The sequence below is a fragment of the Podarcis muralis genome, chromosome 6, assembly GCF_964188315.1.
Source record: "Podarcis muralis chromosome 6, rPodMur119.hap1.1, whole genome shotgun sequence".
Lineage (NCBI taxonomy): Eukaryota > Metazoa > Chordata > Lepidosauria > Squamata > Lacertidae > Podarcis > Podarcis muralis.
Window position 1 is genome coordinate 56,168,224 of NC_135660.1, and position 27,813 is coordinate 56,196,036.

The following is a 27,813-nucleotide window of genomic DNA, read 5'->3' on the forward strand; positions in this document are numbered from 1 at the left end:
CTATCATCTCTGATCACGGGCCATATACAGTGTAGGCTTCGTAGAAGTTAGAGCTCAACATCTGGGGGGCCACAGATTCCCCCGGCCTTGATTTTAGAGCTACTGTCAAGGCTGAATACAATACTGGCTTACGATGGACCAGTAGTCTAGCCCTATTTTAAGGCATTTCTATATGTTCAATGACAGGGAGCAAATTAGTGGGAACCTCATCGCCCAATCAAAAAAATTGAGGGAGATGGACTGGCAGGAGTAAGAAACACTTGTCTAGACTGCAATGGAAAGTGGTTGGCAGTGGGGAATACAGGGAGCCATACCTAGTGCTGTTTCGGAGAGCAGAGCCATTACTGAGAACCAGCATGGCGTAGTGGTTAGCCTGCAGCCTTTTTCAGCCTTGGATCCCCAGATTTCCTTGAACCACAACTTCCATCATGCCGGACCACTGGCCATGCCAGCTATCAATGATGGAAGTTGTGATCCCAACAACATACAGGAACCCAAGGTTGAGAGTCTGGGTTTGAGTATCCGACTTGGACATCCTGGGAGAGCAGGGGGATCAAAACCCCCAGACAGCCATGAAGCTGGCCAGGTGTCCTTGGGCCAGTCGCTGCCTCTCAGCCTAACCTACTTCACAGGGTTGTTGCTGTTGGGATTAAATGGGGGGGGGTAGAGAGAACTGTGTATGCCCCCCTTGGAGAAAAAGTGTGGGATATAAATGCAACAAGTAAATAAACACTGTGGAAAGCGGAACAGGCTGCTTGAGCGGGGCGGGTGTTGAGCACTTTATTTCGGATGGTGCAAGAGGACTTTTCTCTTTGCAGGCACAGAACAGGGAAGCAATCTGCGGGAGAAGGTGGTGGTGGAAGCAGCAGCAGCAGCGAAAGGGGAATCCCTTTCTCGATGCTTCACGGGGAGGAAAGAGTGTCCTGCGTGCGCTTTGCAGCCGTCAAGCGGCCATCTCTGCCTTATTCGCTGTGGAGGGTCGAGGTGGGCCTCTCGGATTTTCCGCGCGTGCACACAAGGGGCGGGTTTCTCCTTTCCACCCCCACCTCCTATTTTATTCCCGGATAGGAAAGGAGATACTCCCTCCCCCTCCCCCCCCTTCAGCATCCTCACAATGAGGCGCCCCAAAGACTGGGATGACATCACCCGCTCGTCTCCAAAGAGGCGCCGTCCCATTGGCCGGCTGTCGGCGCCTTTGCGGCCAATGGGGACGCGGCAGGGCCCCAGGCCGGGCGGGCTGACGTGCGAGCTTCCAGTCTCTTTGCCGTATGGGGGTTTATTTTGTTTTGGGCCACTCCAGCCGCCGCCATTAGGCGAGCCCAGGATAGAATCGAGGGTGGCGGGATCTCGTTGCCTGGGCTTCCCTCCCCCTCAGCCCCGCCGGGGTGGTAGCGTCCTCCCAACCAGCGACGTCCTTTTAGCCACCCAGACCAGGAAGGAACCATGTCCTGAGCGGGCGAGGGGGGGGAGGGGGGAGACGGGAGCGAGAGGCCGCAACCAGCGGTGCGGAGCAGGGGCGGCTGGCTGGCTGGGATGCGGGTGAGGGGCATGGGCGGCAGCCGCTGAGGCGAGATAGTCGCGGGATCAGGAGGCTGCCCGGCGAAGGTATGGAGACGGGGGATGGGGGGGTGGGGAGGGAAGCGACGAGGCGGGGTGGGGGGAGAGAAAAAAAAAAGCATTTCTTAATTTTTTTTTGTGTGTGTGTGGGGGGGACTTTTGTACTTAATGTGAGGAATTACCTCACCCTGAGCCGCCTCTTTCCCCCGGTGTTTATGAGGGCGAGGGGACAGTTTCTCACTGGGGGGGGGGCGGCGTTTATAGTTGCACTTCGGAGAAGGGAGGCGAACTCCATCCCTCAGCTTCACAGCCCTTCCTCTTCCCCCTTCCCCCCCCCAAACCCCTGGAGGTACCTCGGGGCTTACGCGACCTCCCTCCCGCCCCCCCCCCGCCAGCCCCACACACCGCGCGCCGCTTCAATATCACTTTGTTGGCCGGGCCACCCCCTCTAGTGTTGGCAAAGGATTCCTAAGGCCTTTCGCTCGCTCCTAAGAGGCGTTGAAGCTCCCCCTGTTTTGTCAACACCCTCCCAAAAAAACACCACCGCTTAACGATGTTGCTAAGTAGTTGCCTTGCTCACCGCCCCCCCCTCGTTTCTGAGCCTCCCCCACCTTTTGCTCGGGCTGGGAGAACAGGGGAGAAATGGGCTAAAACTTTGACCACTGTGTTTAGGGAGGGGGAGGGGGAGGGGGAGATTCCTCTTGTGTTACCTCAACGGAGTGCTTGTCTGTTGCTCTATGTAGGGATCCCTCCCCCCCCCCCCCGCAAGAAAAGAAAAAGGGGTGGGTGGGTTTTGGAGCATCCAGGCACCTGCCTGGGAGAGATGCTGCTGTCGCCACTGGGTTGTTTACTATAAGGTTCTGCCACCTATGGCAGTTTATTCGGAGTTGGCTTTCATGCTGCTGGAAGTACTAACGTGTGCATAATGTGTACTAAATTGCTTGGTGCCCAGAAGCCTTTTTTTTGGGGGGGGGGACTGCTAAATATTGCAACTCTTGTTTTTGCTTAATGTGTGTGGCTTATCCGACAGGCCCCCCGTGGTCTGCATGGAGAGCATCACTTCTGTTTTTGGAAACGGGAATGTGATGCGGTAAATGCTGGGTTTTGAACACCTAGTGCAGTGTATCCAACGCTGTTGTTTCAAAGCTCTAAGAAAACCACAATTTGGCATATGCAGCAGAGACATTTCTGTGTTCTTGCTTATCCACATTTAGTGCTGCAGTACCTACATCTTACTATAGTGAGGTCATACCTCTCCTGTTTTCCACCCCTCCTCTTCCTCATTATTCATAGACTGTAACCTGTGTCTTACTGTTTCTGTTGCAAAAGTGGCATACCATAAATACTGGATTTTTTCAGTGCAGATGTTAAATTCTTTATCCTTGTTAGAGTGGAATTGATTTGATTTTGTGCAGTTGTACTCTAGCTGAGCAGCCCGCCCCCCCCCCATAGCAACTATCGCAAGGAGACTGCATCTTTGGCTTGATCACACTTTTGTGAGCTGCATCAGTCATAGTAAGAAATTGTACTGGACAATGATAATTAGAACAAAATCTTCCTACATTGCAGCAGCTGTCTTAATGGCCAAACAAGGCATTTTTGGAGGTCATACAGTGCTTTTTGGAGTACCGCAGATAACCCTCTCTGTATTTGAGAGCAAGTTCCCCTGTGCTGTTGCTTTGTAAAAAAAAAAAATAGTCTTCAAAGCTGTACAGATTCTTCTGCTGTCTTCTCAGATCTCCCCTCTCCTGATTTGAGAGAGTAATTTCACCCCTAGATATTCTAAAAAGATTCTGAACATACCATTTTCAGTTGATGCATTACATAGGGCAACCCCTTATAGTCTTAGGCAGTAGCATTGAGGACTGTGTGTGACAGCAGGGTGCCCTAAACATAGTCTGGATGCTGTTCTTAACAAGGGCTGTGAAGTTGCTCTGTAATTGCATTGTTTTTTTATGAGCAAGGAATGCCTTTGCTAGAACTCATGGGATGTGGCACTGTAATTGGTAATGCTTCCTGCTACATATATGCTGGCTATGATTTCAAGGGCATAAATTTATCTAGCTATCCAAAGTCTTCTGGATGCCACTGAAGACAAGTTACTTTCCACGGAATAGCAGGATGTTTTCATTCCCAGCTCAGTTTTCTGTAGATTTAAAACATTTCAGATTCTATTTCTGCTATTTCCACTAATTCTTGAGGAATAGCTGCCTTTTGTGTGTTTGCTGCCTTTTTGGAGGTGATTTGACATGTGAATTTCTAAGAGATGGTTCTCTTAGTCCACTGAAGCCATCTAGGAATTAGTAGTTGAGTTACAAAAGCCACTTTTAGTTTATGCATATCATAACTAGAAAGCTGAGGTTCTTTAAATTACATACTACTGTAACTTTCCTGTGTAGAAAGTTAGCATTTATGATTTGATTGTAAAGAAAGTACCCCATTATTGTTCAAATATTATTTACCACATAAAATTTTGCTTTAGTTTGTATTTTATTTTAACTACAAAGAATGATAAACAGCAGAAATAATAATCCAAGCCATGTATACTCAGAAGCAAGCCCCATTGAATTCAGTGGGGTGTACTCCTGGATAAATTAGGATTGCAGCCTTATTAAGCCTGTGGTATACCAGCAAGGTTGACACCTACCAGATGGCTTAATCTTTAGCCAACCTATGTATTTTTAGTTTAGGGATGAGAAAACCTATGACCCTCTAGATGTTGTTGGATTCCAACTCTCATCAGTCCTAGGTAGCATGGACAATCATCAGGGATTCTGGGAGTTCCAGTCCTGCTGGACTGAGTGCACACCAAATTCTGCCAATCCCTGCAGAAAGGCAGACTTAGGGGCTCTTCACAGTACCACACAGGGATATTTTCAAGTCCTGAAGGGAGCTTTGAAGTACTGATGTTCTGCAGATCTCCTTCTCCCTTTTCCCCAGACCGTCAAGGCAGCCTACAGATAAAAATACAAAAGCACAGATAAAATAGAAACAAATTAAAAGATAAAAAAAGAATAATTAAAGTAATTAAACATTAGCAGAATTTCAACAACATATTAAAAGATACATTAAAAATATAGATAATAACAACAATAACATCACAGCACCAGCCCTTTCCTTAAAGACAGCCAGTTCTTAAAAGGCCTGTGGGAATAAAAACATCTTCACCTGCCTGTGAAAGGACAATAAGGAGGGAGTCAGTCTAACTTTTCTAGGAAATGAGTTCCAAACTCTGACATCAGCCACCAGAGTGGCTCCCTCTCCTGCATTCCCACCAAGTGTACCTGTGAGGGTGGTGGGACTGAGATGATGCCCTACCCTGATGATCTCACAGCTTGGGCAGGTTCTTATGAGAGAATACGGTCTTTGAGATAGCCTGGACCTAAGCCATATAGGGCTTTCTAGGTCAAAACCAGCACTTTGAATTGAGCCTGGAAACAAACCCTAATTACATCAAATAATTAACAGGTGGGTGGCTCTGCCAATTTGTCAAATTTGGCCCACCAGGGTCAGGGAGATAAAGATCAGGCCCACTGGGGTGAAAAGGTTTCCCATTTAGATGTGCCTATTCAGAACTCTTTCTAGGATTTACAACATTTTACTTTAATATGTTGTGACATGATTGAGCTTTTGGTCTGTTTTTGTAAGCAAATTGTAATCACTAGTACTGAAAAATTTCATAGCCTATAGTTTCTAATGAGCTAAAGGTTTCTTTAAAACAGTTCACTACATATTTTATTAGGAAATAAAGTTAATTTTTGTTGATGTTGACATAAACTGTAAATGAAGTTTTAACAATGAGTAAATCCAAATGGTTGATGCTCCAAGAAGGGATAAAAAAGTTATTCTGTTGGTTCAGCAGAATGAAAATTAGGCATAGAAATAATGTGGTTTAACAGGCCCATCCAGTGTTGCAGTATGTAACCTTTCGAATTATACAAAACATTTTTCTTAGGATGTTGAAAAAGACTTTTTAAAAGGAAAAATAGATGTTAAACGAATCTTACCCTTGCTAATCAGTTCCATTAAGATGGGAGGATTCCCCCACCCATCCACCCAATTTGGTTAAGGCTGAGCCTTATACTATTGTTTCAGGTTACTTAAAGTTCTTCCGGGGCAAGGCAGTAATGGCGAAGTCACCGTTTGAAAAATAATAATAAAACTACTTATACAACATGTTTGTCAGTGTGGTGTTGCAGTTCACTTAGAAGGCATAGAAGCAAAAATAAACAGTTGTTTTTATATTAGCAAAGGAAGCAACTAATGTTAGAATAAGCTGCAGGTTAGAAATCTTAGAAAGGTTACAGCGTGGAAGGCTTACACAACCTGAGAATTGCAGGGTGGGGACTAAAGGGGAACAAACTACCCCAGAAGGAGCATGATGTGTCCCCCACCAGAAGTGCTACCCCTCCCCTAACACCCCCCCCACCTATTATATCAACTAGTAATGTAATTGGTAGAAGTAAATAATTTTTAACTAGCAAAGGTGAAGAACCTCTGGCCTGTCGGCCTAATTTATGCCCGTCAGTCACTGTACCCTCCACGTTTGGCCTGCCTGTCCATTTCAGCAAAGTCACTCTCACCTGCCCTACACCTTGCATCATGTGTTACATCCAATGTGGGACTGGTAGAGGCTTGGATGAAATGGGCTTGGCTGAAAGGAATTCTGCAGGCACTGCTGATCTGCGTTGTCTGCAAAACCCCTTGTGCAGTGCTTCCCAAACATCCACAAGCACTGCACATGCTTTTTTGCCCATACACTTTGCTTTCAAATCTCCAGGGGCAAAAATGGGTCACCTGATGTTGTTGTAACACCAAGGGGTTGACAGGTGGGCAGCCTATCAAACTTGTCCTACCAGGGTATGTGGAAATCTGGCTCACTGGCTGGATCTAGTTTCCTACTACTGAGTATAGATTAATTTGATATAGAACTTTGTTATGGTGTGATATTGAGCAAACGATACTAACTTTAAAAGATCTATGATCTGAAGAATTTCTTGAATAGATGTAAGGGCTTCTGTATGCACAACTTGGCATTTTTTTCAACTTCAGCTTCTTTTGCATTATATGGTCTGCCTGAAGTTTCACTTAAGTTTTTGTAATTGCTGATAAAGGGGTTTAGAAGCCATACTCTGTGGTGGTGTCCCATATAGAGTTCATAATATGGCTTGATCAGGGTCCTTCAGTATGAAATTTGTACTGAAATTATGGGAAAGCTGGGTATTTTACCCTAACTGGATTAATAGTGTCAAATAGCATTACAGTGGTACCTCCGATTGCGGATGGGATCCGTTCTGGAGCTCTGGTCAGATCCCGAGGTTTCTGCAACCGGAGGTTCTGCACATTCACACGGGGCGGTAGAGCGCTTCTGTGCATGTGTGTGGGGCGGTTTGCCACATTTGCATCCTGAAGGATATGCAACCGGAGGTGTGCGTATCCAGAGGTACCACTGTACTGTGTTTTTTGATGACTTTAAAGAAAAAAAATTCTACTTTTCTGCACAAATACTTTAATCTACTATCTCCTCTTAAATTTCTTCCTGTCTTTTTTGGTTGGTCATTCTATGTAGCACTTCCAATTTATTTGGCACAGATTTTGATACATTTCTATATGGCTTATTTTCAGCACTAGCCAAATGTGTAGAGGACCCTGCCAAGCCATCTTGGTTTATGCTGCATCATTATCTTCCATTTGAGGATAGTATAAGAATAGAAATATATTGAACTACTGCTGATTGTGCCAAATTGCTAGACTCTTTGTTTTCTACAAATTCTAGGGATAGTATTATAATAAATGAGTGTTCAAGTAATTGATCAACATACAAGGGTTCTAAATGTGTAAATAGCCTAACCTTAGTTGCTAGGAGACAGTGATAAATGGACATCTGCTATCTACAGACAACTAAAGGATTTGAGGACTTGTACTTTAAAAAGTATTACTTGATTGTTGTTAAACTGTTAAGAGAAACAAAATGACCTGATTGTGAAATAATGTAACAATACAGTAATTAGAATAGCACATGATTATTATTTTGTGGTATCAGCTGACTGGAAACACACACATGACTGTACAAGTTCATGCTACAACGTTCATGCTAAGTCTTTGCCTCTTTTTAGAAATGTAGGCAGTACTACAGTTAAATGTAATTCCTCCCCTACATATATTTCAAGAGGATGCTTGGAGCTGTACAAGCATGTACCCTTTCTCCCAGTACTTAATGTATTTTGCTAATACTACAAAGGCAGGGGCTCTAATGTATGTTACCACGTGCAATTTTAAAACAGATTTGTTAATCATCTGTCATTGTGCCCCCCCCCCCAAAAAACCCCTTTTTGTCATATCTTACTACCACATTCGAGAACTTTGGAAGAACTTCAGAAGGGTGATTTATGTAGGCATTCTTGAAAATATTTTTTCCTATTTGGTTTGCGTCAGCTAATTTCAAGGGCATATGTAAAGCCCCCTGTGCCCTTGGCAAGGAGCTGTATCGGTGCCCCCCCCCCCAAAAAATCGCCTTCATGGTTCAAGAAGGATGAGAAGCTTCTCCTGCACTTGATCTCGGCAGGACAGTGGCGTCATTTCACCACACACATATTTGTCATACAATCCATAGTCTTATAGAAGATTTTTGTGTCCCCCCTGGGCCTGTGTCCCAGGTGAAGGCCAGTTTCACCAACTCCTAGGTATGCCTCTGGCTAATTTCAAGGAGAGCTTTAATAGCTTGTTGACTTAACATGAAAAATTCGTTACTGTTACACATACATTTTTTTTTAGTTCTACTCACAGGTAAGACTTCCTGTAGGTGGAACAGGAAGGGAAGCAATTTTCAATAATTTATCTCTCCCCTTGCAGCCTCTATAGTACCCTAAATCTGTTCTAGAGAGTCCTCCAGAGTGAGGCTTGCCTGGCGTCTTCATTACGTATCTTTAGGTGATAGGCAAAAACATTCCTTTTCTCCCAGGTCTTTGGCTAATTAAACAATCCATCACCTTTTAACCTCTGTGTGGGGCGGGGCTGTCATTTAAAAAAGAAATTTAACCCATTTTTTGTACATAAAGTATAAAGCTTTTGCCTTGTGCATCTAGTATACCTGAAAAAGTGTCTCCACTCCCATCATTCAGCCCAGACACCAAGGTCCAGCTCTGAGGGCCTTCTGATGGTTCCCTCACTGCGAGAAGTGAAGTTACAGGGAACCAGGCAGAGAGCTTTCTTGGTAGTTGCGCCCACCCTGTGGAACACCCTCCCATCAGATGTCAAGAAGATGAGCAACTATATAACCTTAGAAGACATCTGAAGGCAGCCCTGTTAAGTCTATATGAAACGCTTTCCTACTGTGAATACTACAAAGCAAATTCTTCCTCCTCTACACTACTCCTTCAGTTAGTAAAACAAATCAATACAAATCGACACTTGCAGCTAGTCACAACATGACATGCTAGGTTTCCAACAATGTCTGCCAGTTTCTGATATCTCTACTGGAAAAGAAGAACTGCACGAACATTTCTGAAAGGTGGAACGATAGGGTCTTTCTCATATGAGTGTAAAATAAAACAAATCATAATTTAAATTCTATAATTAACACCTCTGCTTTATGCTGAAGTAGCAGTACTAGCAATTCTTTGTGATACATGACAAGAGCTTCTTTGGGAGGAAGGATAGAATATAAATTCAAAAAATAAAATACATGTTTGGTCCAAAATAGCACCTGAAACTCATGCTTTAAGTACTAAGCTAGCAGTTAAAATTGTGTTATTTTGATTATCATTTCAAGAGCCAACATCTGAAAATATTTCATTCATTGTGGTATTTATTTTCTTGAGGCTGGAGCAGATGAGCAGCCTGCCTGGAAACAATGGTTTTGCAAATTGGGAGCATAATCCAGAAACAGAGTTTGAAATTGGTATATAGGTTCTGGCTTGAGATGGCAAACCTGGTTTTCATTGGCCAAAGTGCAGATGTAATGCCAAACCAGCAATTATATTGATAAAAAGAAGAAAAATTCTGTACCTGGGAATGGGGCACAGTGTATGTTCCTGAGGCTGGTTCTTGATTACAGATTAAGTATCAAAGCATTTATTTGTTTTAAAACCAAAGGTCTGCACAAACAAATAATAGTTGACACTCTGCAGGGAGTACCAGAAAATCTGAACTGGGCCAAAACAAGTGCACAAGGAGCTGCTATAGTGATTCTTTGTAAAAATCTGCTCTCCAATCCCATATAAAGATTAAATAGTATATAATAGCTCAGCACAATTAAGCAAACGGGGGTTATTGGGAATGCTGGTGTACGCTGCTCAAATTTCACCTGTCCCACTCCTCTCTTTGATACACTGGGAGGAAACAAACTAGAATACCGCATATATGTAAGTGTAATTAATTTTGTGCCCCCCCCCCATGAGGAAATGGGATTTTATTGGTACCCATTCTGTAGTGGCCACTGTGAGGCTTAGATAGGAGTTGTTTTTTGCTGTGATCAGTTGCTAGGAGCACTTCAAATCCAGTAGCCTACAACATGATCTTTTGCCTCTCTGCTGCACAGTTCTGATTAACTAATTAATGGTGGAAGCCAAAGTTGGTTGTTTCCTGAAAGAAACATGCATGAGAGCGTAGATACGTATCCAAATTACTGGGTGATGAAACAGGTTTGTGACTTGAGGTTATCTGAAAGTGAAGAACCATAGTAAGCTACTCTTGAAAGTGAGGGGACTTTCAAATGTAGCTTGTGATACGAAATGGGGATCTGCTTTTCAAAAAATGAAAAAGTTACAAGTGGTTGTTGCTTGAGTGGACCTGAAGTAACTACATGGATCCTGCTTGGTCCTTTGGATCTTGGTTCATTAATAATTCCAGGGCCATTCTTCTGGAAAGAAAAGTCACTTGAATATAGGAAATGGAATGAATCCTTTATTGGAATTGATCATGTGTGGGTTTGTTTGGCTGAATCACATGTCCCATGCTTGGTTTGCTATTGCATATATATACTTTATGAGGTATAATCATACATATTGACATGCAGGTTTTGAATAACTGCCTACAAGGAAGCAGCTTTCATATATGAAGTTTATTCTGTTTTGAAGCATTGCTAATGCTTGAGGAAATGCTTCAAGTATTTTGAAATTGATGTAGTCATAAGTAGGTTACAGCTGAGCCAGTTCTCTATGAAGCTGGAGTTTATCAGACTTGTGTTTGAATGATAAAGCAGCAGATCCATAGATAGTTCTGCTGCAGTTTCATTTAAAGTTACTCAAAAATTTACTCTAGACATGACAAATGTGACTGATATAGTAAGTACTATTTCCTGTATGTTGTAGTAAGATTTTAACAATAATTTGTATTGTTCACAGGAAAAGCTGTGTACTTAGTGCTGTCCATCATCCTTGCCACTGAAAAGGCAGTATGGAGACGAAATAGACTCTTCAGTATAGAAAAAGTAAATAGAACAATTTTTGTTTAAAACCATATGGTAATCTGAAAAAAGAAGGATCATACATTATCTTTCAACTCTTACCTGAGTGTTTTGTATTGTGTGATGAGTTAGTGATTCCAAAATCTGGAGGACCCTTGTAAAACAGCAAAACTGGGATTAACTGGTTTAAAAGTGACTGAATGTTACAATGTTGATGTAACATAATTCTCTTACAATGCTGTTGCCTCTTGAATGAGTGTTGAACTTAAAAAAGGGGGGGGGGAATTTTAGGGATATTCTGATTTCTAAAGTAACAAATCTGAGTAGTTAGTAAACTGATGTATTCCATCTTCAGCTTCTTAAAGTAGGATTTAGGAACAGCCTAAAGTGTATTTTATTCATATTTTTTCTGTTAAATAAAATGATAGAGATTTTAGTCAGTACATTTAGTTATACTGTTAGTTATCCTGATATCAGGTGCTGGGCACATATATTGAACTTTAAGTATAATACATTAGCAGAAATTAGCTCTCATGTATCTTTCAGGCCATTCCTGAGGATGCTTAATGATCTGTCACTGATCCATTTGTGTTTATCAATTCTGTACTGTATGAGGTATAAAATAAGTAAGGCAGCTAATGACCGATTAGCAGTTGTTATAATATTTTCTTTACACTATTGAGTAAAGCAATACTCAGTCAAGTGTGATATGAAAGTACTGTTCAGACACAATGCTAAGCATGGTTATGCAAATGAATCTCTGGCTCTCACTTTCTGTGGTTTATTTATTCTGGTTTATTCTGAACAAACCAGAATTTGAAGCTTCAATGTGATCCTGATTTGTTTGAACTAACCACAGTTTCCTGAGTTCAACTGTAACAGAAAACTGAAGGCTTTTACTTTCAAAGAAACCTAAATCTTTTCTCTGCATGTGAAGGAGGGGAAAAGGGGATGAATGAAACTGAGCCTTTTCCTGACTTCTTCATGTAATCCTAATCCATGATCAATCATTGTGCATGAACTGTGTTTAGTTACTCTTTTGGTATATATTTGGTATATATTTTTTCATAACTGTGGATAGTACATAATTTATGTGTTCTAATAGATTTATTCTTATTCTTTTTCCCAAAGCTTTCTGCCTGAAATCATTTACTTCAAGGAGTGCAGGATGACAGAACGTGGAATAAAATGGGCTTGTGAGTATTGTACATACGAAAACTGGCCATCTGCGATCAAGTGTACCATGTGCCGTGCTCAAAGACCTAGTGGAACTATTATAACAGAAGATCCTTTCAAAAGTGGTTCAAGTGATGTCGGTAGAGATTGGGATCCTGCAAGTATTGAAGGAGGCAGCAGCCCTTTGATATGTCCAGATTCCAGTGCAAGACCAAGAGTTAAATCATCCTACAGTATGGAAAGTGCAAATAAGTGGTCATGCCACATGTGCACATACTTGAACTGGCCTCGTGCAATACGATGCACACAGTGCTTGTCTCAGCGTAGGACCAGGAGTCCCACAGAATCCCCTCAGTCTTCAGGGTCTGGTTCAAGACCAGCTCCTTTCTCTGTGGATCCTTGTGAGGAGTACAATGATAGAAATAAACTAAACATGAGGACACAGCACTGGACCTGTTCTGTCTGTACGTATGAAAACTGGGCTAAAGCCAGAAAGTGTGTTGTGTGTGATCATCCAAGACCCAACAACATTGAAGCAATAGAATTGGCAGAAACAGACGAAGCTTCCTCAATAATAAATGAGCAAGACAGAACTCGATGGAGGGGCAGCTGTAGTAGTGGTGGTAATAGCCAAAGAAGATCACCTCCTACAACCAAACGGGAATCTGAAATGAAAATGGACTTTCAGAGAATTGAGCTGGCTGGAGCTGTTGGCAGCAAAGAAGAACTTGAAGTTGACTTCAAAAAACTAAAGCAAATAAAAAACAGAATGAAGAAGACTGACTGGCTGTTTCTTAATGCTTGTGTTGGTAAGTTCTGTGTCAGTCATATTTCATTTACAAGGGAAGATGAGTGGTGTATATTGGTTAAAATGTAAAACACAATTATTTTGGCAACCTTCACACAATGTTTATAACAAGCATGCATATGAAGCACTTTAAACACTTAAAATCACTATACAAATGTTGAATTTCCATATTTTAACAACACAATATGTGAACTTATTTTTGTAAGGTGTTGAAACATAGGAAAATCCTACTTAAATGCTAGCCAAATAAATACCATTGACACAAGCGTAAAATCAGAGTTGCACTTCAGTTTTAAAAATAAAGATTCTAAATGCCTTTAAGAACAGTTCTTATATATGAACACTAATGCATAAAATTACTTAGCCATGTGTTAATTTTTTTTTACCCTACTTACAGTGACAAGCTGTGCCTTAGAATCAGCAGCTGCAGTTCACGGGTGTTTGTAAACAGTATAGATCTTACACAAGTGTGAGGCAATCAGTTTAAAAATAACGCAGAATGTAGTTCTGACCTTGGAAATACTGATTGTAGTAACAAATATTGTCGTTTTGGCATATTATAAATTACACTTTGATTAATTATCTCTAGTGTATTAAATCTATAATGCTATTGGGATTATCTAGTGTTCTGCTATGTGGATTTCCCCCTACAAGCAGATATTTTGGAAAATATTGAAAGTATTTTCAAAGTATAAGGGTGGAACTGTGCTGTATATTTAATAACAATGATGATAGTAATACAGTGCAATTAGTTTCATGGTGCATTAGAATAGAAGAGGGCACGTTCCTGTCCCAACGAGCTTACAATATATAAAACCTAATACAAGGGAAACAGATGAACATGAGGGAAGTGGTGGCTGGGGTAAAAGAATATGAGATTGTTTCAGTTATACTTAGGCTTGGTTACAGGCTTAGTTCTAGTGGAACAGCCTTCCCTGACCTGGTACCCTTTAGACGTTTTTGGACACATCAGGGGCTGATGGGAGTTGTAGTTCAGACATCAGTTTGGGGAAGGTTGTATCAAAGCATTCATGAAAAAGTGGATTTTGAGGAAGGATTGGAGTAGGTAAGACAAGTTACATAGACAGTTCACACAAAAGGATTAGCAGGGCAGAAAATGTGTAAATAGGTATAAAATTCAGCTATGCCAGTCTGATCCAATATTTATTATAGGTTGTTTCAGTATCTATAACAGAGTTTTCAGGGTAGCTCCTAACAAAAAAATAAAACAAATTTAAAATTCAGAAGCAAAAAAGTGCAAAGACAACAACAAAAAATCCACTCTGATTGGAAATAATAAATTCAGTTTAAAACTAAGACCCCCCCAAATATTTTTGCCTAGTAATGAAACACCCCCTCCCCCAGATTAGATGCCAGGTGAGCCTCTGTGGAGAAGGCATTGCACAGAGGAGGTGTCCACCTGCCCCCAAAGACCCCCACTTCTGTAGCTACTTATTGCATTTCATTAGATGGAGGCATTCAGTAGGGCCTCTGAATGTTGAGATACGTACTATCTTAATCAAAAATTATAAGATAAGCTGTTTGCCTTCAAATATGAATTCTGCCTTGTATGGCTCTGTGGTAGCCTTAATCAGCAAGGAATTTCATGAAAGCAAGTGCATGGAATTCTGTGCAGGTGAGTGAGTTGGGTGGCAGAGGAGGAATGACACACTCTGTCCTTCCTTTCCGTGGCCGGTGTAAAAACAAGTGGCCTGCCAGACTGTGGCAGGCTCTCCTGAGCTTGGTGTACTTTTGTAGAAGAAAGTAAGAATTTGTGAACTTAATGTGCTCACTACTGACTGCTGAAAAATACCCTGTATTCTTTCAAAATAATAACCTTCCAACTTTTTATGGAAGAAGCGGGGTATACAAAGTACTGCCAGGAAGTGTCTCCCCTCCGTTGTGGAAGATGGATTTTTTCTTGTTTATACAAGACAGAACTCTAGCATACTGCTATCCAAAGTTCTCAAACACCCATGGTAAAAATAATGTTCATTGCCATCTTTCTCACTTACGGTACTATACACAAAGACAAAGATTTCTGATGGATTTATTTTTTAAAGAAAATTGTCATGAATAGAACATTTCCTTCTTCATTTAACAACAAGAATGCCCTTGCTTGCATTTATTAAATGCTACAAAGATGTTTAGCAGGTGTTTGAGAGACTGGGAACTTAAGACATGGGTGTCTAATATTGAATACCTGATTGATCTATTTCTTAGGATGGTAATACCGACTGTCAGAACACTGTGGCAAATGCATGTAATGTGTGTATATAATAGTGAAATGCTAGACTTGCAAATAGTGTTCAGTTAGATATGGCAAATAGTTGACCAGGAAAAGAAGGTTCCATTTTTTGCTGCCCGTAAGATAAAAGGCATACTATTTATAGTGCTTATTTAAAGATTTAAAAACAATGAATTATACTTGTCTTTGAATACATGGTTCTTGTTTTGGCCCAAATGCAAATAGCTCATTAATTATCTTTGCAATTTTGCATCTTGCATTGCAGCATGTCCTGAAAAGGAGACTCCGTTGATTTTTAAGTTTGTCTTTTTACAATTTTGTTATAGTGGTTTCAAGATGTTGTTTCCCATGATTTATTTTTAGAAATTTGATGTCAGTCACTCTAGCATTTATTTAATTAGTATGCGACAAGTTGCTTCCCGCGGGATGCCTTTTGTAAGGTGCCATATGAGAGGAATAGATTCTGCACAATTTTTGTCTTTTGTTTTTCTAATGTGGAAAACATGATTGTGGTCTATCATAATAGCAAATGTATGTTTATATTTCCCATGTGTGGCTGATACCTTAAGGCATTTGCTAGCCTCTGGCATACGAGGTTCCTGTGGTGCAGGAAAGGTATACCAAGGCCAAAGTGGCCACCCTGATGCCTTCCTTAATTAAATATTATTTTAAATTTGCTGCTCATTAATAAAATTCTCTAGGTGGCTTACAAAAAACCTCCATCCTACAATATTTAAAATAAAATATAGTAATTGGAACAACAACAACAACAACAACAGAACAGGTTAAACTTTCCTAGTGGAAGCAGAAAAAAAGTTTGCAGCTCAGTTTAAAGCCACACTAAAAGAGCGAGAGCATAAGCTTTATTTAACACCAAGAAAACAACAAAAGGAGGACTTTTTCTGCTGGAACTCACCAGAATTCAGTTCCGGCACCTCTTATGTGGACACCATTGCCATTATACAGAGACAAAGGAAGGTGTTTGTGGTGAATTCCAGCACCTCTTTTTCTAGAAAAATAGCACTGATTACGTAGACCTGTAGTTTATTTTAAAACACAGGTTTAGAAGGCCTGAGTAAATTAAAAGGCACTCACACTTGGGGCCAAAAAGACCATAAAAAGGTGCCTGAGGAGACTATACCAATACTGGTGTGCCACAGCTGAGAAGTCCCTCTCTTTTGTACCACCTGCTTCACTTCACCTGGATCCAAACAGGATCTCAATGTTTCGGCCTTTGTAGGCTAAAGCTGGTAATTCACATTAGGCCTGGAAAATGACAGGGAGGCAGTGCGGCAGGTTAAGTACCTAGTTCATAGCCTTGTGGCTCTGTTTTAAACAAATTGCAGTTTCTGAGTCACTCTTTAAAAAAGCAGCCACATGTGCAACTCATTGCAGTAGTCTGAAGGTGTGGTTACCTGAATGTAAACAGCTCTGGCCAAGGTATAGCCATACTTTATATATTGGCTAAAACTAAAAGGTACTTGCCACACAGACCTCTTGAACCTCTTATGATAATTTTGCATCCAGAAGTATCCCTAAGCCGTCAATTTACTAAATTTTTTTGAGGCGTGGGGAACCCTTTTCAGATCAGACTGTTTGCCCTTCACATGTGGCTCTCAATACCTTTTTGGAACCTCTTGGCAACATTTGAATCCCCCCCATCCTCATCTCATGCTGTCTTTCCAAAGCTGGGGGAGTTTCCAAAGTCTGGAGGAGGAGGTGTGAAGGCTCTAACAGGATCCTAGGGTTCTTCCAGCTCCTTTCCAAAGCCTAGTCTACACTTTTCCAGCTTTGGGAAGGAAAAGGGAGGGCTCTTGTACTCTTTCAGAGCCTTGTGCCTCCTTCCCAAAGCCCAGTGCCTTACTTAGCCCGCTGTGAGAAGGCAGTACAAGGGCTGTGGGGGAGGCATCAAATTTTAGCCTTCCTGCCCCCGTATGACAGGGCAGTGTGCCGTCTAAGGGTTCCATGTTGAACTACTCTTGGGGCCCATCTGGTATGAAAAGTTGGGCTGCCCTGACCTGGATGGACAAATAATCTACCAATAGTGCTTCCACTTTATCAGGATTGAGTCTCAGTTTGTTAATCCAATCAGTTACCATGCTAATGTTCTGATTCAGGGCATCCACAACCTCACCTGCTTCTGATTATTGCATACTGGTCACACCTCAGCCCAGATTGCTCAACCTCTTTTCTCAGTGGTTTTGTGTAGATGTTAAACAGCACGGGGGCTCCAAGAAGCACAATTGTGAAGGCACTGAGCAGTATTTCTGTAGTACCAACTTATGGAATTGGTCCTTTCAGTAGAAATGGAAAATCCCTCTTATGCCTAGGTGGGTGAGCCTAACTAGAAGAATACAAGAGTGATGGTATTGAAAGTCATGGAGAGGGTTACACTTGAGCCTTCTGTCTTCTAACTGCTTGGACCCAGCCAACCATACATTTCCTGCTAGATTTAATAAGCCATGACTGGCAAGGGTCAAATACACAAGTGTTATTCTGGGCATGAGTCATGACCAAGCATTGTCCATGTCCTCATGTTTCAGTAACTGAAATCCACCCAAGCAGGCTGGACCAGATGGAACTCTGAACACCTCTACTTACAACATAGCATTAATTGTAAAGTTTAAGTCATGATGGATGCGAGAAACTTTACATTCAGAGTGTCCTGCAAACATGTGATAGTGGGTTCCTGAGGATTCACCCCATCTCCCAGGCCAGATTTCAAAAAGGCCCTGCACTGTTTGGGAAAACTAGATAACATTGAGAGGATGCAGCTATAGGAGGAAAGTTTGTTCAAATCCATCACTGCAACAAAGTAGGCTCTCACTTGTGTTCAGTTGGATTCATCTTGAATTTCCTTTCACTTGTGTACCAGCTGTCTTTCAGCTTGTTTCATTGTGCTCAGGTGTGTAACAAGGAGTTGCATAGGCTGTACCTAAAGGAAGAGACTGGTTGCATCAGTTGAGTGAGTCATCTCCTTATTCCAGAGAACAGCTAGGACTTCAGTAGGAATGCCTGCCAAATCAGCTGGAAAAGCCCCCAGAAACAGCCTCTGGGGTGAATTGTTGTTAAAGGTACCCCACAGTTGCTGAGGGGTAAAGCCCCTGCAAGATAGTCTCAGCACCAAACATCCTTGGGAATCTCCAGAACCAAATATGAGACCATCTTCATCAGTTCAGAAAGGTAGCAGGGTGGATGATACGCCACCAGAACCCCCAGTCTGGCCCAGGAGTCCAACAGAAGATAAAAATACTCCAAATTAGTACCAAATAGGACAGCAGAACTGGAGAAAAAATGGTGCCTCCACAAGGCATTTTGAAATCCTTGCTATAATATGGAAGTTCAGGTGGATGTGGGCAGCATGTATGTATTGGTGCTCTCCTGCCAGCTGAAGATGACACAAAATCCCTCCTAATGTACTTCTGGCTGACAGCATCTTGAAGAAAGCTGTAGAGACTATATTGATTTTTTATACATCTGCTTCTTGGCCTGTCAGCCTGCTGCTTTGACTTCTGCATTTGTGCCAAGCCCAACATAGTCAGAAGAGAAGTCTGCCCCCCCAAGCCATTTTACCAGTCAAATGTTGAGAGCATGGAGTTGGCTGCTCCTGCTGGCCAAAAATCACACCACCACCCTTAAAAATACAGTCTGTTACCTTGTCTCCAGATGGTCTGGCTGCTGCTGCAGTCCTTCTGGCTGTTCCTAGCTTTGAAGTCTACTGCTTCACTATCTTGCCCATTATGATAGATGGAGTGAAAAAACCATGCTGTGTCACACACTCTAGGCAATGAGGCAATAGCCCTTTGGCTGACATTGGCCTCTTGTTACCTGCAGAGGGTAGAGAAAACAGACTCAGCCAATCAGAAGCCTCAGCTTTAATGAAAATCTAGTAGTGGATTTATACTATAATCTGTGTACCTTTTAGCCTTGATTGCCATGCTCACTGGACAGCAGCGGGGGCACAGTTAAAGTTCACTGTTAAAGGCTCTCCATATCTTGTGAGAGGGTGCTGCCCTATGACTACTGAATTTTGCAGGTTGCTTCTGTAAAAAGCTGTGGAAGAAAATACTGAATTATAATATTTCCCTTTTTAATCACTATTCTTCTGATTTTAAAAATCTAAAGCATCAGTTTTGTATTCTCTCCAGAGTTTTCTTTTAGGCTTGAGGGTATTAGAGAGCTCTTTCATCTTGATGGCCTTATGGGGAAAATGTACATTTTTAAAAGCAATACAGAGCAGTCAAATCAAAACTCTCAGGCTCTAGTGGCTAGTGATGTTAAATTCTCAAAAATAATCTTTTGGAGAGAATATTCTCACCTCATATCACTACTAGTGGCACACCATATATGATTCCCTGGGATATGTTCCTATTCTGCAGATATGAAATAAGGATAGGTGCCCTGTGAATGAAGCATGTGCCTTTTTCCTAAGAAAGCCCACTTACATTGTGATAATTGCATGAATTAATGTGCAATTTTGGTGATATGAGGTCTCCATACCACATGTTACATAAGTATGTGGCCTACTTTAAACAAGAGATGCAGCAGTGGAGGAGAAAAACTGGAAGTTGGAAATCCTAGGTGGGGAAAAGGGTTGAGTGGCTTCTTCCACATTACTTCTTTACACTTTAAACAGCTTTTCTAGTTATTCACATCTGTGTGTGTAACATACAATTCTGGCTTGGATCAGATTCTTTTGAACAAAAATACTGTATTCTGATCATAATCCCCAATATTTATCCTGGTATGGTCTCTTCTTATGTTCCTTGTTGTCAGCAGTGAAATCTGTAATGGAAGTGTTTGACAACTGTTCCTTTCATCTGCTATGGGGAAGAAAGGTGAAAAGAGATTATTTGGCAGAGTATGTATGTGTAACATTCATTCTTGCCTAAGAGAATCCAGAAACCACATTTTCTCTTAGAAATGTCTGTCTGGGAATGCAGCTTTCATTAAAAGCATTTTACTGATACTTTTGAGAAATATGCTTGCCTGCAGAAAGTGTTTATAAGTGTTTATAACCCCACCCCCCAGAATACTTCTCAGGTTATAGCCTTCAGACCAATCATCTCTCTTAATGGTATCAGAAATTTTATCAAGTGGTAATCTTAGGCTGTATATCATAACATCATGTATATCATGATGTAATTGTTATCTTAATATTACATGATTTGATCTAAATAATAATCTGATATTTAAGGATGTGGCATCCCAGATCTGTAAAATAATTTGTGGATAATCTTCTTAGTTTCATAGATGTAGGTGTCTTGTTGCCGTTTGGGGGCAGGACGGCAACACTTTTTATTTATTGTTTTGATAAGCATGCACTAATACACAATTCACATAAGTGACACATTGTTAATATCAAATTTTTAACAAAAATTGTTAACACGTGTTTAATTTGGTGTTTACAGTAAAAATATTGGTACCAAACTTCAGTTTTCAAAACCACCCTACCTACTCTTTATAGTTAAACTCCTTAGCATATTGTCTATCCTTAACATATACTTCAAGGATTCAAAGCACATACATTTCAGTAATCCTTGAGTGTCAGCCAGGCACAAAAAATGGCACCCAGACTTTTTGAGGTGCTCGCAAATGGAGAATCTTTAGGCGCAAAATGCACCTGGCATTTCTCACTCTCACTGGCAATCTCACTCTCACTGAGGAGGACCCACCATTTGGCTTCCACAAACAGTAGCAATCTAAGCAACAAACAAAGGTATTTATATCCTTTCATAAACCTGTAGGCTGGATGTCCAACAGTTGGCAGCACTCATATCCCATCACTCTTCCCAGTGCTTCTGCTATATATTGCTCAGCAGTACCCAGGCTGGTAGAGGTACCAAAAGTGGGGAATGAGGTGTGCAGACGGAATCACTTACTTCTCCCCTATCCCATGCTTGCATTACCTGGCCTGAGAATCAGTCAGGTATCCTCTCCATCAACCTCCTCTCTGTTGGCTTTGGTTTTTTTTTTAAAGACAAATTTTATTTTGTCCTGTCAGGCTCTCAGAGCTCACTCTAGTGCTTGGACGTTAGGCAGGGACCATAGTCAGAGGGGGAAGTGGGGCTGTGCTCTCTGTGTTGTTCCTGGCTGCCCTAAGGGTCCTTGGAGGTGAGGACTCATGGGCCAACTTTAATTGGGAGCTGACACACCAGCCATACCTGCAGAATGGTGACAGTGGCAGAAGGAGTGACTTATGCTGTTAGCTAGTTACCCGGTTCCCTAACTGATGGGCTGGGCATGTTTAGCACATGTCTGCACATAAGCTTTCCGTAATATTGGGATTCCCTCTCATTCAGTGCCAATATTATTTGAAAGCTATGAGCAATAAACTTGTGGCCTGCTGTAATCCTCTTAAGCATTGGCCTCCATCTTTCAAGCCCCAGCTCTGCTCCACTCCCAGGTGCAGGCACAACTGGTTTTGTAAGCCCCATTGAGGACTTTTCTCAAAAGGTGGGTTATAAATCTCTTGAATATGTTAGTTGTTCTTGAGTAAATGTGTGTACAAAAATACTAAATTCAGATTCCTTTTTGGTTTTTAGGCACAGTCCAGCCCTTATGCACCTGTGTGTCCTGGCCCCCATGATAGACAGGCCCATGGGGAGGAGCAAGGGGCACTTAAGGGTAAGAAGGGGGGTCCTAATAGCCCCTACAAAGTCTCCGGTACTTACTAAGCTGGGAGGGAGGAATAACCAGTTGTGCTGGCATTTCTTTGTACCTTGGATCCAATGTTTTGTGCCCAGAGAGTCATTCTCCCTTTTGGCCTGGTGAGTAAAGGAGGCTATGGTACAGAATGCCACAAAATCAATGTTTCTAAGAACTGACATGCAAACAAATTAAAAAGAAAAACTTTGAATATAATTTGTGACAATTGCAACCTACTGATAGCACTCTATTGTGGCTTTCTTGGTATGAAATGGAGTGCCCATTCTACAAAAGTAGAGTATCATTATGTAGGCTTAGAACATGAAATACATTTCAATCATGCTTTTTGCAGCTACATTTACATCTGCTTCACATCTGACATCACATCTGATGACAGGTGTGCGTGGTTTTGGGGAAATAGCCTTGAGGGGGAAATGGGGAGGCCTAGTAGGTTACATTTGGCCCATGGGCCAGAGATTCCCCATTCTAGGGTTAGGGGCACTTGCCTCAGTATTATTATCACATGAATTTGTTGATTTCTCTTGAGCAGAGTTCTGTGCGCTAAGTAAAGGATATAGCTTGATAAATACCTGCAGAAAGATACTGTTTTATACAATGCAGTGTAAAAATATGAATGCTGCAAGTTTGATCACTTTTACTTTAGGCTATGAAATGTTAACATAAAAGTGTAGGATTGAATTTTACACAGTGCTTTTACTGTATAGCTTTTCCTTGCTGGCTGGAAACCAAAGAGGTTGGGGATTAAAAAAATATAATCTAGTTCCTATTTTATAGTTTTCAGAAGCAATTTCTCTGGGACAGAGATTATAAAGCTAAACATGCTTGGAATAGCTTAGACGGCTTCAATATGGAAAATACGTTGTATGCTGCCACTTCTCTTACTGTAAAGAGTATTGTTTCATTTCCCTAGTTAATCTTCCTAAGATTCAAAAAGATTGAGTATATAGTTATTTCCTAGGGTAAGTAGTTATTTCCCAGAGAATGAACACCACTTCTTTCTGTGGTCTAGTTTGGATCATCTCCCGTTTCTTCCTTCTTGGTGTGTTGTAATAAGCCAGAAATTCCCCTGGAATTAATCCGAAGTCCCTATGTTTTCCATCACTGAAACAAGGCAGGATTTTAAACCATTATTTGCAGTTGGTTTAATATCCTAGCTTGTTCTAAACCTAGTAACCATAGTTTCCTGGTTTGGATCTAACTGAAAAGGAAGGTTAATTAAACACTTCCCAGCTTACCACAGTGTGTGGAGGAGAAAGGGGACTATGAGCACAAGTTTTGTTCCCCTTTGGGGCTTATTGAGTCAAGATAAGATTGTCTAAACCAGGCATAGACAAACTCCGGCCCTCCAGATGTTTGGGACTAGAATTCCCATCATTCCTGATCACTGGTCCTTTTAGCTAGGGATGATGGGAATTGTAGTCCCAAACATCAGGAAGGCCGGAGTTTGCCTATGCCTGGTCTAAACATAGTAAGTTCCAGGAGCTTCCTTTTGCGTTCTGTCATCTCTTTCATCCAGAAGGAGAGGGATCCTACCAAAGATATTATCTCATTTTCTCTGAAGGGCAGTTCAGTACATATTTGCACATCCTGTCTATTGCCAAGACTCTCACAAACCTATTTCCCTTCCAGTTTGCCATGATGGTGTTGGTGGATACTGCATTCTTCAGAACAATAAGATCCCCTTTTTTTCTGTACCAGGACTTCCTTGTTCCTGGAAGTCCATTTTGGGAAGATGAGGAAAGCATATAAAATGAACTCAGTTGTTTAAAATTAAGTATCCTAAATGCAATGTACCAAATGCATCCCCTCTTCAGGGGTGGCATTGCACTCCTGATTACACTTCCTTTGTTTGCTTTATTCTGGTATATCCATATTCAGTCAAGACCCCACATTAATGAAGTTATCCATGGCAGGCATCCACTTAGCACTTTTGAAGTGGTTATTAAATGGTACCTCTTAGTCATTGCAATTTGCCCTTGCATGGGATCTTAGTCCTGTTGAGCCATCATAGTCCCTCCTTCAGATGGCTTGTAATGTTTTGTATTCAGCTTATGGCATTGACAGAGTAGTTATTTTGTGTGATTTTTGGCTAGCTTATGGTGAATTTCTCAGGTAACACCCTTCCTGAAACAAAGGCGTGTCCTACTCAAAGTGATGTTATTAAGTTTATATGAACTGACTGGACTTGCTAAAACAAATTATCCATATCTCTCCCCACTTGTGTCCAATATAATAGCAGTTTCCTCATTCACCTTGAGAGCCAATGTCTTATAATGGTTAGTGTCAAGACCAGGACTGAGGAGAAATACATTCAAATCCCTACTCAGCCATGGAGCTCAGAGGGTGATCTTAGACAAATCAGAAATTCTTGACTTAGCCTACCTCACAGGGCTGTTGTGAAGAAAAATGAAGTGGGGAGGAGCACTTGTATGCCGCCCTGAGTTTCTTGGAGGATAAAAATAATAATGCAGTAGTTTGTATACAGCCACAGGGAAGACTTCAGCGAGTTCTGTAGCTTCATATTGAAGCCAACCATGTTCAAGCTGCTTCTGTAATGTGTCTTTGGCAGATCTGTCACTGGAACTCTGGCACATTTGATCTGGTGCCCAATGAGAGAATTTTGCCAAACAGCCCTAAGGTCATTTTAGAAGGGCTCCATTTGTGTGATTTTTTTGATAGTGTAATTAGATAGGGTTATAAGTGAGAACCAAATCTCATTAGTAATGTTTGAAGTCCTTCCACAGAGGCCCTGTGAATATAAGCAATTGATTCATCCCTTCTCTTGAACTACCGTGCTGTAGACAAAAAGTTGCATGTACTTGATCTGCATACTCTCCTCCATGGACATGTACTGTATAGGTTTCTACCTTCATGTGAACTGTGGCAAAAATACTATGTACTGCTGTGAGCATACATTATCAGTTAGTGTGACTGGCAAGGCACAGAGCTCCACTGATGGCAACCAAATTCAAGGCCCTTCCCCAACTTAGGATCGCGATGTATGGTAAGGAAATGGTACAATAAATAGTAACTTGATTAAGAATGAACTGTCATTATCTTAAGTAATATTAGAAATTTTAACTTTATGACCCATCTTCCATGTCTCTAGGGGTTGTAGAAGGTGACTTAGCTGCTATTGAAGCATACAAGTCGTCAGGAGGAGATATTGCACGCCAGCTTTCTGCAGATGAAGTACGCTTGTTAAATCGCCCTTCCGCTTTTGATGTGGGATACACACTTGTTCATCTTGCTATACGTTTTCAAAGACAAGATATGCTAGCAATTCTGCTTACAGAGGTGAGTTTTCACTTTTGCTGTTATGTGTGCTTATGGGAGTCTCTGCATCTGGTTCCAGAGACAACTGAAGCATCAGCAGGGAATTTAATAAGAGTAGTGCTGAAGCCTTGGTTGTCAGTTTGATCCTTCTTGGTGAGGTATACCAGAGAGGTATATGAATAAGATGAATGGTACCAATACCAATAGAGATTTTGCTGTCCCTTAGTCTTATCCTCTGTTTCCAGTTGTTGTTTGTTTTATTCAATTTATATACTACCCTTTATTAAAAGATCCCAGAGTGGTGTGCAACATTAAGAACACATTTTACAGAGCACAATAATAAAAACTATGATAATAGTCTGTGTAGTAATAAATCAACAATAATAACAGCATCCCTCCCCCCCCCCCCCCCCCCGCTTTAAGAGGCCATAGATTATTTAATAGCCAAAGGCCTGGGTAAAGAGGAATGTTTTTGCCTGGTTCCTAAAGGCATGTAATGCCAGGTGAGCCTCTCTGGGAAAAGCCTTCCACAGATGGGGAGCCACCACCAAAAAGCCCTGTTTGGGTTTAGGGAATGTGTGGCTCTCCAGAAGTTGTTGGACTCTTTAGTTCCCGTGAGCCATAGCCTGCATTGCCAATAGTTGAGAGTGATGAGAGTTTTATTGTACTGGATTGTCCACATCTACTGGGTTATTTACTAACAGAAATTATTCACAGTGGTTGATGAGGAAACACTGATTCTTCCTGAGCAAAGCTTTGCTCTTCTGTATCTTTAACAATTCTTATTAAATTTATAACAGTATAATTCCAGAGCAACTTACAGCATCAAACAAATACATAATTAAACTTCTGTGAAAACACTAAAAATGAAACAGTATTTTCAGAGGTTAGAAGTCCTTGGGAAAGGTCTTCAACTGGCTCTAAAAAGACATCAAAGTGGTTGCTGGATGATCATTCCACAGGCATATTTACAATCAAGAAAGGTCCCCAATTTCTACCTGTCCCAGCTTAGAAGACAATGACACGCAGAGATAGGCCTCTGAAAATGACCACAGTGCACAGGCAGGTTGATGTGGTGTAGCTTTACAAGTATCAAGCCATGTAGAGCTTTTAAAAACATTTTGAAATGTTCTCCAAAATAGATGATGGAGCACTGGAGAAATATTCCAAGAATGTGTTATGTTCATTGAAGGGATTGCTCTGACTTTAGTATTGTAGTTAACTTTCAATAAGTGAAATGAATAAATCCAAGACACTACCAGGCTAGGCAGAAAGAGACAGTGGAGCTGTGTATTTATGGACTTCTTCACACTGGACATGGTTTCTATATGGAGGTAATCTCAGTGTAGGAAATACGTTCCTTGTGAAGCAGTCCTGGATACCCTACCATGTTAGGGACTTTGATACAGCTGTAAAGTACATCTTAGCTGTGTTTTATATTAGGAACACATTAATTCATGTATTCACTAGATATGGACAGAAATCAGGGCTGCTAAAACTACCTTCTTGTTTTGTTTCTGAAGGAATGATGCCAGTTAGTTCAAAGACTTATCCAATGCTGGCAGCTCTTTCTAGGAACTCAATTTCAATTGATCACAGAGTAGTATTTAAGCTATGGAAGAAGTGACATACATCTCCTCAAAACCTACTTCACTCTTTGGATAGTTTTGTCCTTCCTGCAAAGAGCTCGGGTTGGTATCCATGCAGGCATCCCCTCTCACAGGGGTAGGTTAGACTACAAATGCATTACTGCCCTGTGATCACCCAGCAACCTATATGACTGAACAGGAGTCAGAAGTGAGACGCCTGTGTTCCCTAGCCCACCATTCCAGTCATGCAGAACATTGGGTCTTACTGTTACTGTCAGCTGTCCTTGGGTGGGGGGATTATCTTACATTTTAACAGGTGTGGTCCATTTCTCTCTTAAATTAATAACATCATGAAACATTCTGTTACAGGTATCCCAACATGCAGCTAAGTGCATTCCAGCTATGGTATGCCCAGAGCTTACTGAGCAAATCCGACGTGAAATTGCTGCATCTCTTCATCAGCGGAAGGGAGACTTTGCCTGCTATTTCCTAACTGACCTTGTAACATTTACATTACCTGCAGGTAATTATGAGGTGCTTCTTTTATCTGGTAACTTGTCCTTAGCAGATAAATGGGTGTATGAAATTGCCCACTTCTTATACTTCCTCAACAGAAGTGCTGTAGGTTTTGAAAAATCTTCATTCATTAAGCTTCTTGACTACACATGGAGTAAATTTCAGAGGAGAGGAAACTTCAGAAGAAAGACTGTTGTCACAGTTCCTTTATATTAACATTGAAATTACTTTGAGTCTCAGTCCTGTGTTTGCATAATAAAGTACTCTTTAGGCTAAGGTTACCAGATTTTTTTCAAAGAATCCAGTTTTTTTGAAAAGAGAAAAAAAAAGTTATTAAAAAAAGCAATATCTTCTCTTCTGTGGGCAGTTGGCCGGGTGGCTGAGCGCTCTCGCTTCCGGCTTGATTTGGGTTGCGGGGGGAGGGGGGTCAGCGGTTCCCCCAGTTGATGTGTAGGGCGTCCCTGGTTCCCCCTTGGCAGTGGCAGCAGTAGTCTCAGCAGCCCTGAGCCAGCCTGGTAGCGCAGTTGGCTCTGGCTGGCTTCAGGAGCTGCTCGCTGCCGTGGCACCC

The 27,813-nt window shown here is 41.5% G+C and overlaps 1 protein-coding gene across 3 annotated transcripts in view; it reads left to right on the forward strand.

Moving 5' to 3' along the window:
- The first annotated feature begins 1,224 nt into the window (after positions 1 to 1,224).
- Positions 1,225 to 27,813, forward strand: part of ZRANB1 (zinc finger RANBP2-type containing 1) — a 39,998-nt gene continuing 13,409 nt past the window's right edge. For 2 of the 3 annotated variants that reach the window (XM_028729982.2, XM_028729984.2), the window contains exons 1-5: positions 1,225 to 1,605; positions 10,902 to 10,987; positions 12,095 to 12,948; positions 24,974 to 25,161; positions 27,099 to 27,252. In XM_028729982.2, the coding sequence (XP_028585815.1) occupies positions 12,132 to 12,948; positions 24,974 to 25,161; positions 27,099 to 27,252 (1,159 nt within the window). In that variant the 5' untranslated portion in view covers positions 1,225 to 1,605; positions 10,902 to 10,987; positions 12,095 to 12,131. The remainder of the gene's footprint in view (positions 1,606 to 10,901; positions 10,988 to 12,094; positions 12,949 to 24,973; positions 25,162 to 27,098; positions 27,253 to 27,813) is intronic. The other variant, XM_028729985.2, reaches the window with a different exon arrangement.